The sequence below is a fragment of the Gloeophyllum trabeum genome, assembly GCF_000344685.1.
Source record: "Gloeophyllum trabeum ATCC 11539 unplaced genomic scaffold GLOTRscaffold_00009, whole genome shotgun sequence".
Lineage (NCBI taxonomy): Eukaryota > Fungi > Basidiomycota > Agaricomycetes > Gloeophyllales > Gloeophyllaceae > Gloeophyllum > Gloeophyllum trabeum.
The window spans coordinates 1048139-1057830 of record NW_006920418.1 but is presented as its reverse complement, the minus strand read 5'-3'; the positions used below and the strand labels follow the sequence as shown (position 1 = coordinate 1057830).

General features: G+C 51.6%; 3 protein-coding genes across 3 annotated transcripts; 1 reads left to right on the top strand and 2 right to left on the bottom strand.

Annotated features, from left to right (window-relative positions):
- Positions 1–841: 841 nt before the first annotated feature.
- GLOTRDRAFT_78098 (uncharacterized protein) lies at positions 842–2411 on the bottom strand. The gene is made up of 9 exons (XM_007869296.1): positions 2224–2411; positions 2017–2175; positions 1875–1960; positions 1771–1827; positions 1664–1714; positions 1582–1607; positions 1410–1525; positions 1179–1353; positions 842–1120 (listed from the first exon to the last, which is right to left on the bottom strand). The coding sequence occupies exons 1-9, from the start codon at positions 2365–2367 to the stop codon at positions 990–992; spliced, it is 945 nt and encodes a 314-aa protein (XP_007867487.1). The 5' UTR covers positions 2368–2411; the 3' UTR covers positions 842–989.
- Positions 2412–4605: 2194 nt separating this feature from the next.
- GLOTRDRAFT_130548 (uncharacterized protein) lies at positions 4606–6822 on the top strand (the record flags this gene model as incomplete). Its single annotated transcript, XM_007869295.1, has 5 exons — positions 4606–4653; positions 4706–4924; positions 4955–5711; positions 5782–6208; positions 6267–6822. 5 exons carry the CDS (start codon positions 4606–4608, stop codon positions 6820–6822), a joined length of 2007 nt encoding a protein of 668 aa, XP_007867486.1.
- Positions 6823–6971: 149 nt separating this feature from the next.
- On the bottom strand, positions 6972–9241 carry GLOTRDRAFT_44279 (uncharacterized protein; the record flags this gene model as incomplete). The annotated part of the gene is made up of 6 exons (XM_007869037.1): positions 6972–7418; positions 7468–8021; positions 8074–8399; positions 8451–8607; positions 8661–8843; positions 8893–9241. 6 exons carry the CDS (start codon positions 9239–9241, stop codon positions 6972–6974), a joined length of 2016 nt encoding a protein of 671 aa, XP_007867228.1.
- Positions 9242–9692: the final 451 nt, after the last annotated feature.

Here is a 9692-nt window from a genome sequence, read left to right as displayed (position 1 = left end):
CCCACGAATAAGCTGACAAAGCACTACAAATATGGCAAGCGTCGTGGCTGTCACTGTTCCCGACGCTAGGAGACAGTCCTAGCATATCAAATCACTCCCAGAGCATATTTTATATGAAAACCCAGACCTTAACCAACCCGGGGCGTTCCCCCCGGACCCCCCCTTTATCGATATCCTGTAAACCATACCCTAACCACCTCACCCTAACCCGAACCTTAACCAACCGGGGGGTTCCCCCCGGACCCCCCACTTACCCTAACCTACCCTAACCCAAACTTCCTAACCACCCCTCCGCAGTGCGAAGAAAAAACATACAGGAAGTAGGTAGAACATTGGTACAAACCAACAAAAAATGCAGGCGTCAGGATTTGAACCCAGATCCACAAGCCTCAGCCGCAACGCAGACCCGCTAGGCCACACGGAAGACGCCTGTGCCACCACAAGGGGGTATAAATCCAACAGTGCTGACTTGTCTTAGTCAGCAAGTCGTGGGATTGCTTTTTCGAGGGGTCGTATTGCCCAAGACCGGTGAGGCAGACGCGTGGAGGGCGCGAGCATACAAACTTCGCGGACCTTGAAGTCGACATCTCACCTTCCCCGTCAGCTGACATGCATCCATGGCTCCAGCTCTGCCCAGGTATTCCACAAGGCCCTCTTCTTGAGATCTTGTATGGAGAAGACGTTGGGGTCGCTGATTGCCTATTTTCGTATCGAAGGTGGCTGCTATCCTAAAGTTTGAATTGAACACAGCGTCTTCATCCTGCCGTGGCCATAATCCCAAAGTGCAGAGTCCCCACCCCGAATAATGCTAACGGAACGTCGACGTCGGCATCGTTCACGAAAGCAGCGCTCAGGCCCTCAGACCTGCTCCTACCCTGATTGTAGGAGACAACTTCACAACTCCCGACCGGTCCGGAATAGCGGAAATCAGTACTTATATGATTACAGCAATGAAATAGTGTAGATACGTAAGCCGCGCCGATCAATCCTTAGAAGACGAAGGGGAACATAACCTTCCTCCCCCTCGGGTATTTGTCACCAAACTCTTTCCTATAGCCTCTATGTTTCTTGATTGCCCATTGCGCCATCTGCCCCGTGGACACGAGGACGAAGATCCATGCTACAGCAGGCGCTCAATAGGGAAGATCTACAAGACAAACGGCGCCATTATCACTCACCGACCCAGCTGCCCGTCATCGCGGCGACACTTGTCCACGCCAGGCATTCGAAGAAGTAATTCGGACAGGAAACCAGGTTGAACCCGTATCCGTAAGGGATGGCTCGCTGGCGGGTGCCAGGAGGACGCAGATTGCGCAGAGTCAAGTGGGTGCTCAAGTTGGAGAGCTCAGAGAACTGTGTCGATGAGTATCAAGACGTCGGTGTAATGGTAGCGGACGTATGTCACTTACGAGCCACAGAGCCGTGCAGCCCCATATGAAGCGGAGGTCATCTCGAATAGTCCCCCGAATGTACGGAGATGCTGCTGAGTATGTAGGGCTATATATCGCGTATGCGAGCGCAAGGCCTTTTGCGCCACACTTCAGTCTTAATTCCAGTTATACGAGAATAGTTTTAACTAACCGCTCAAGAGATGATAATGCGCTGAGCTGCAAATTGCAAACGACAGTCAGGAAGATTCATAACTGAAAGGTACGAGACCCACTTCTTCAAGATGTTGCGAGCAGGCATCGTATCATGCGAGAATCGGTGCACGCTGGCGTACCAGCCTACTTCAGACCTGGTCAACGAAGGACGCGCGACGCTACTTACAATAACGTCTCCAATTCACGCTTGGCGAAGTGCAACATGACGAGACCATATACATATCTGACCTGGCTTAGTGAGAGTTTTAGGCCCAAGAACACAGTACTCACTGTTGTAGCAGACTGTGCTGGACAGGTCCACCATAGAAAAGTCGGGGTAAATGATAAATAAGGGGATGTATCACCATAGGACCCGCCTAACGCATCATGCGATGAGCAGAGGCATCCATTATACAATACTGAGTGTTCTCACATATTCCACCAAGAAGACCGTGCGCCAACTGATCTGAGGTCCCAGGTCCTTCACGCTCACTTCATTCACTGGGCCCCCTGCAGCCTCGGCGATTTTCATGTCATCAGAGAGCATTTTGGTTTGGCCCTTCAGGGTAATCTTTTGCCTGAACGCATAGAGCTTAAATAACGTCAGTATCGATGCTATGATTGAGCGCATTGGAGGCACCTTCGGGAACTTGGCGGCCAGGGCTTGCTTGATATCTGCCACAGTAACATCTTCGGCATTCTTGTTTGGAATATCGAGATCCACTGGGAGACCCCTTGCGACAGAAAGCGGCTTCCCGGCAGCACTGACGGTAATGCTGACCATGTCAGACGTACGCAAGGTTTCGCGATAATGAATGACCGATGCCACCGAGCAACAAAGCCAGGGACTCGGAGTCGAGCTAGTGTGACACAACTTTTGGGTGACGCCTATTCACGTGAGTGTGACCACAAGCGTTCCAGTCTTCCAGATGTGACAGAAAGTCGACCCCACTGGGAGGTGACGCCGCCGAACGCGTTCGCGAACCCCGGCCGCGAACGCTCAATACACGTGAGGTCCTCACGTGTAGAACGCGGTAATTATCACCTGATGCCTGACGCGTCCTGCGCACGCCGACGTCATATAAGGCGGTAGGGCCGTGCGAGCGGCAGAGCCCGCTACCGTAGACATAGATAAGATTTGGTAGCAAGCTGAGAACTTGACATCCTGAGCAGCATCATATACTAATATATTTATTTTGCGAAAGCAGTTGTGTTCCAGCCATTATTTCCGACTGAGCATTCACCTCAACGATTTGAAGAGATGTCCACTCACTCCTCCCTCAGGTTCTGAGTATACAAGTCATTTATGTAAAACAGCTGACATTGAAGTATGCTGCTTTCACCTGGAGACCGCATCTCCAACGCCCCAAGCTAGGTCATGCCTGTTCTCTTCAGTCCCTTGACCAGCTATCCGCCACCTTGGCTAAAAATGGAAAGAGAGATGCCACGTGGCCCTACTATCGGGGTCCTTTGAGGACCCCATCTTTGATTGGTCCAAAGCCGTGTGCCGGCCCTGCCGTCCGCCATATACGGTTAAGAGCCAAATAGTGTCAAATAGATCGCGTAGATCTTGAAACGATCGCAGGAAACCTGCGAACGGCCGGGGGGTCCAAGACCCACTACCTACGGTAGCGGGAATGTAGTCGCGTCTGTACCAAGCATCCGCCGCCACAGCGCCCGACGCTTTACCCGACGCTTTGGCCGACTCTTTTGTTCAATACTACCCTTCGCCATCAGGTGGCACCGTTGCAGGAATGTCTGACTTGGGTCTAAGCATGCCTCGAGTGGCACAACAAGCTATAAAGACGGTTGAGAGACTCCATTTCGACAGTCCCCATTCCAATCACCTCTCAACAGCACAGTGCTCCAAAGTCTTCTACTTGGTATTTCTTTTAGATGAGCCAATACTCCGAGTACAACCTCCCTGATCCTATTGTCCAACCTCTCGATCAATGCCCAGAGTGCCAGGCTGTCATGGGCAACATCCGTCCCTTCGCTGGCTCCGGTGACCGAGCAGCAGATCGAGGCCGTATGTGCCAGTCGGTAAGCATATTTTTGCCACTCTCCTGCAATTTTACGACTAAATTATGCCCATATTCAGTGCACGAACGTACAAGTCTGTCATTACACGTTTTTCCTAACCTCACAAGCATACGCGTGGGATGATGCAGAGCTCCTTGCATCCCGCCTGAATCTCTTGCGAAGATTCCCGACGTACGACACCAGGAAGCTCCGTAAGGATCATATTCTACGTCCCGCTCCACCCGTTTCTGCTCTTCCTCGACTTTCGCCTGGCGCGATTGATTGCTCTACGCCCAACTGCTGCTCCAGAACAGGAACAAGGACGAGGGGCCATAGACAGTGCATTGAGCGCCTGTGCAAAGGGTGTTGTGTACGCTCGCGGGCCTCTGCCGAAGCGCGCGGTGTCTTGCGAGCCCACTGCATCGCTCACGCTGTGCTGTCTTGCGACATCCCACGCGATGTAGCAAGACTTTCGACTTCTCCCACTTCTAATCGAGTGCAGCAGCAGCAGAGACGACCCACACCACCCCCGTTAACCTACCCGCTCAATCCTCTGCCCCCTAGTCCATCATATACGCCACAATATCTGGCAGGGAGTGGTCTGAATACACAAACCCCGAGCGGTGTATTCGAAGGGTTGCAGCCGCGGCAATCGCAATCCTCCCAGGCTGGACGGTCTCAGGGTATTGGCGCTCTGGCACTAGGTGTATCCCGGGTTGCGGCTGTGCAACACTCCAACTCGAATGTCCAAACTTGAAGCCGGACAGCTTCGACTAACGGATCACAGCAGGGGCAGGTGCAACCGGCGGCACGCACACAACGGGTCGGTGACCTTGACCATGTGTTGCGAGTCTCCTCTACCCAAGGATCTCGGCGTGCTCCCGGGAACCGTCATGAACATAGCCTTGCAACACCGGTATCGCGTCTATGGGCGCAAGAGTATAATAGCGCCCGAGATGACCAAGTCAAAGCGAAGAGCAATAAGTCAAGAAATGAGGACATGGTTGAAGCGTCGAAGAAGACAGTTACATTTATTATTTGGTTCGAGGTGAGTCACCTAGGATTATTTCCGTGTCTTTACTAATGTAGCTTTGCATTAGAACGGAGTTGAGCCCCTCCGGCTCCACCGTCATGTCGAGACCTATCCGAAGGTCATGCTTGAATCCTTTGGGCCTGAATTCCTCGTTCCTTTCATGCTCACTCCGACATCACTTATCGATAAATGGGATGCTCGTCAGAGGAAATGGTTGACAATAGATATCCGGACTGTTATCACCGTGGAGACAAGCCATTCGACTTTGCTCCGCCTCCGCCCAGATGTACGTACGATCCTCACAAACTGCCCTCAGATTGAAGACGAGATGGAGGAGCAGTGTGGAAGGACGAATGGCATCAAGCGGCACACCAGTCCCTCTTCGGCTGTCCCGTCATCCCGGAAGGTGCCGAAGACAACGCCGGTGTCAATTGCCCTTCATGAACTAGATCGTACAGACAAGCACCATCATATCTTCATCTCGCCGCCATCTCTGCCAGTGCAAGGTAATACCGAAGATCGATCAAGCTACAATACCATCAAGAAAAAGGTGGTACCTGCGGTTGCGAAGCGGAGTCGTGCGCCAGCTCCGTTCCCACTCGGTCTCCCCAAGAAGGACCGGTCATGGCCTCACGACTTTTATGTGATTGAGATCGATGAGGGACTTCGGAAGACGGAACAACTGAAAGAGTCTCGCAAGACGCCCTATAAGGTCTCTTTCAAAAAGGTGTTTGGTGTATGCATGGCAAAGACCACGTATAATAAATACAAGAACCTATGGAACAGTGATCAAGTACCACAAGATCTTCGGCATTGTTTCCTGGACCACGGCCGACAGAGTGCTGGGAAATGGAAGAAATTCCTGAGAGCACTGAAGACCTTGGTGTCTGATCTAGTGTCGGACGCTTCATCGGACAGCTCGTCAGAGAGTGATTCTTCAATCTCGTGGACTCCAGCTCTGAAGTCCAATAAAGGCAAAGCCAGAGTCATAACCCCGGACAAGGACACTACGCCTCAAGCTCCAGAGGCAAGCATTCGTGTGCCTGAAACAGCTGATTTGAGCTCGGACTCAGGTTCGTCATGAGTATTGGTCGGTAATCTATATAAGTCTGCTTACCAGTTGTGCTCCACTGGACCATATAGATGGTGATGTGGACGCTCTGCGCTGTCCTTTTTGCGACGAGAAGCTTTTGTTCAGTCCGAGCGCTCGGATGGAGAAGATGCAGCAAAGTCTCGAGAGGATCACCTGGCCTGATCCATCTCCAGTGAACCCAAATCACCGACGCGCAGAATCCTTCCGCGTGTACTCTGATTTCTGCGAGCTACACCGATGGGAAGCTGAGGAGCTTCCCAATGCTCTTGCTAATGGTTGGCCTATGAAGCCTGACTTTGCGTCACTTTGGGACCGTATTTGGAACCTTCATGCGGTCGTGCTGAGCATCATCTCTGACCCCAAGCGAAGTCTGTTCTTCAATGAGACCCGGATGCTCTACACCCCTGGTTCCAGCAGCCTCCAGGTCGAGTCCTTGGGTGCTCAGTACGTTCGGTTTAAAGGACACAGTGCTGGCTAGTGAGTATTGCAGTACTACTCCTTGATGCACTGAGTTTACAGATTTATCCCTTTCTAGCTACGGAGGTACAGGGAGGATTATCATACAGATGACACTCGAGCAGATGATACCTGACGGCCCCACAGATCTGTCCCATGTCCGGCCATTGAGCTACAATGCTCTGATCACCGATGTCCTGATCCCGGAGGTCACCGTTCGTCTCATCCAAGAGGATCTCTCAGTCGACTGGGAGACCGCAATTGTTGTTTTACAGGAGAGCATGCGTTTCGGGAGCTTTGCACACCCGGGTACTGGGGATGACCCTCACGTCAACCGGCTGCAGCGCTCTATCTCTCATGTTGTCGGGAAAATCAATAGAGAGATTGAAGAATCCCAGTTTGCAGTGCTTGGTCAAACCCCGGAGGTCAGCACCGATGGCTCGTCGGGCTCGGACGCAAGCAATGCAGGTGTTGGCAATGCAAGTACTGGATCATCTCAGGAAGTCAAGGTCGAACAAGCTGAAATCAACTTGACTTTGGCAGGCACGGACTTGCCTCTATTCGCAGGTCATATGGACGGTTTCCAGATGGTAAATGATGGGGGTCGTACTGTCTTTGAGATTGATTCGGACTAGAAGGGTATGATTCTGTATGAATGGCTGCTTAAAGTAGTTTACGACATTATGAACTTGATGACATTACGAACTTCACGACACTTGATGACCCTAGACAGCTACAATAGATTTTCCTCTGTAGACTAGAAAATATGCTTCTGAAAAACCACCTAGTCTGATAAGAGATCCTCCCTAGGGATGTTGTAAGGCCGACGCCCCCTACGATCCAGCTCTGCTATCACGAGCCGGTTGCGCCTCTTGATCATCTCGTCTAAGAAGAAGTTATACCTATCAACATCCATCTCCCTGACCATGGACTGATAGCCTCCAAACCACGCATTCGCCTGTTCAGCAGCGGAGGAATTGAAGCGCCAGGTACCCTCCTCTGTTCGCAGATCCTCCCAGATATAGGGATTGCAGTACGCGTTGCAAGCAATATCGCTCTCTCTATGCTTGGACTTGAAGTGGAAGACATCAACTGGCATCGCACAATATTCAAAGTATTTCTGTAAGTCCTCTGGATCATTAGCGAGCATAGCTTGTATTTGGCAGTTATTATCATGCCATAATACTTGCGGAAGAGATCGCTTTTTCGGGAAAAGCTTCATCAAGAATACCTATAATAGATGTGAGCAGTGTGGAGTAGCTAGTTGAGCGACTACTCACACGAACACCATTAGGTGCCTCTGAACCAAAGAACGTAGCGCGCCCGATAATGACACCACACGAAGTAACACACAGTTCCTCGTTATGTGTACGTCTTCTACCGAACTGGGCCTTATACTTGCGGTTACCCGTGGGGGGCTTCCCATTACACAAAGCTGGTACATCCTCGCTATCGATAGTAGCTTCTTCATCAGCTGTGCCAGTGCCTTCGACGTCGAGAGAATACAGAGGATCGTCCACTGGTGCAGAAGTCGATAAGGAATCATGGGTCTGTGAGACGTGAAGGCGCTCGAGTCGACGCTTGAGCTGGAACATTGCTTTCCCAGCCTGTGTCTTGTGCTTCTCCATTTCGCGGTGCTCCTTCGTAGCGCAGGTTGCAAAGCCTACCTCGGCAGCCTTGTCGCAAGATATCACAGCGCATTTGGTCTCATATCCAGCATGTAACCGACAATATCGGGCACCCTTCATGGGCATCAACGGCTCTTGGCAGTCGTGTACAGCACAACAGGGATGACCAATACTAACCCCATCTGTAACAACAGATCTGACCGCCCCTATCTCTCGATGTGAGCAGCTCAGCTAAATCAACAAATAAACCTTACTTACAGAGTTGTCCCTCTTCATCTTCGGAAACCCAACAGCAGAGATCGCAAGCATGGTTCCATTCTGGCTGTCCTGGGCCAGCCATAGCAAGATTGCGGGCGCGGACGGCAGGTCTGAGACGCTCCCATTGACTCGGTGCATCATGACGAAGCTCGAGACAAGTGTGCCTCTCGTCATGATCCAAGAGCAATGAATAGAGGAAGAAAGCGTCCCACACCTTGTCCACATCAAGGGGCAACTTCACAGGCCAGTCTTCAGGCATCAGCAACGAATATGACATCGGTGAGAGCATCAAGTTGTGGATACGAGCGCAATTTGTTGCTGATGTCCTAATAAGCCTTATAAGTAGGTAGAGGATAGAGGAAAGTTTTGATACACACCATGAGACCACGTTAAGCGTAGCGAAAAGCTCGCAGAGATCACGAGAAAAGAAAGCATGCTGGGCACTTTGGATGACATCAGGAATGCCCCGGTAATATGTCCGTGTAGTTGCTTTGTCGTGGACGTAGAAGTTGGGATAGTATCGGGTATTACAGTCTATGAACCGATCTGATCAGCATTTGAGGGATTTCGCAAGGAAAAGCACGCACGGCGGCAATACAGTGAGGTGCACCAGACTGGCATAGGTCCAAGATCCTTGGAGAAGTAGACAGCCTTGTAGGATAGTGGTTCCGTTAGTTCGCGGGGCCTGAAAATGCCCGGCATAGATCGCAGTTCTCGATCGCAATGCGAATCGGTGCATACGCGAGCGGGTGGCCGGAAGTTGTAGAATCCTAGTCCCTGGATCAGTCTACAGGATTTGTACCATGTGATTGCACTCACCGATATCATACTGAAGTGCATGCTTCAAGAATAGGGGAATAAGGGCTTTAGCTCGACTTTCTAGCTCCCCATCTTGGGTATCGTCCTCGGATCCCCATGCTAGTATGCGAAGTTTAGTCCACAGCAGCTGCACCTCGTCTTGGCCAAGAGAAAACGCAGCAGCAAAGAAGTGATGGTAAGCTGTGGGCAGGTATTCGGGCGGTCCGGAGATGAAGGAGGGTTGTACTGATGCAATATCTTCCCTCTTCCAGCGCACGATATCGATAAAACGGGTCAGATCATCGTAAGTGAGTACATTCGATAGCTCCGGGCTATCTGCGAGAATGCGAGAGATCTCGGAGAGGAACATGGTGGTGATGCAATGTCCTATGCTGCAGGAAGAGCTTGAGCTTTATACTACGACATCGGGTCCGTCTCAGAGGGAGCCCCCACAATGGGATTAAAAACGATCATGAATAGCTATTATGTCTGCAACGACGCACAGGCCCATACACCCACCCGAGTGGCACCAAAAGCGAGACCCGTTAGACTTGGGACTACGCCCCAAGACGCGAGACCAAGGGGTCTTGAAAACCTTATTTTGCCACCCCACCTGAACGCCCCCCCTGGGTACCCCACCGCGTCCCCCTTGACTTCAACGCTCGAGCATCGGTCTACATACAGTACACGTCACCGCCTACACTAGTATAATAAGGCCGTTCGCTACTCTGCTCGACGCCCCGTCCTCGCTGTCTTCCCCGACGACCAGCATGCCCTTGCCGCTTCCGGCCGCGGTCCGGGTAGAAGTCTGGTAGCAGACC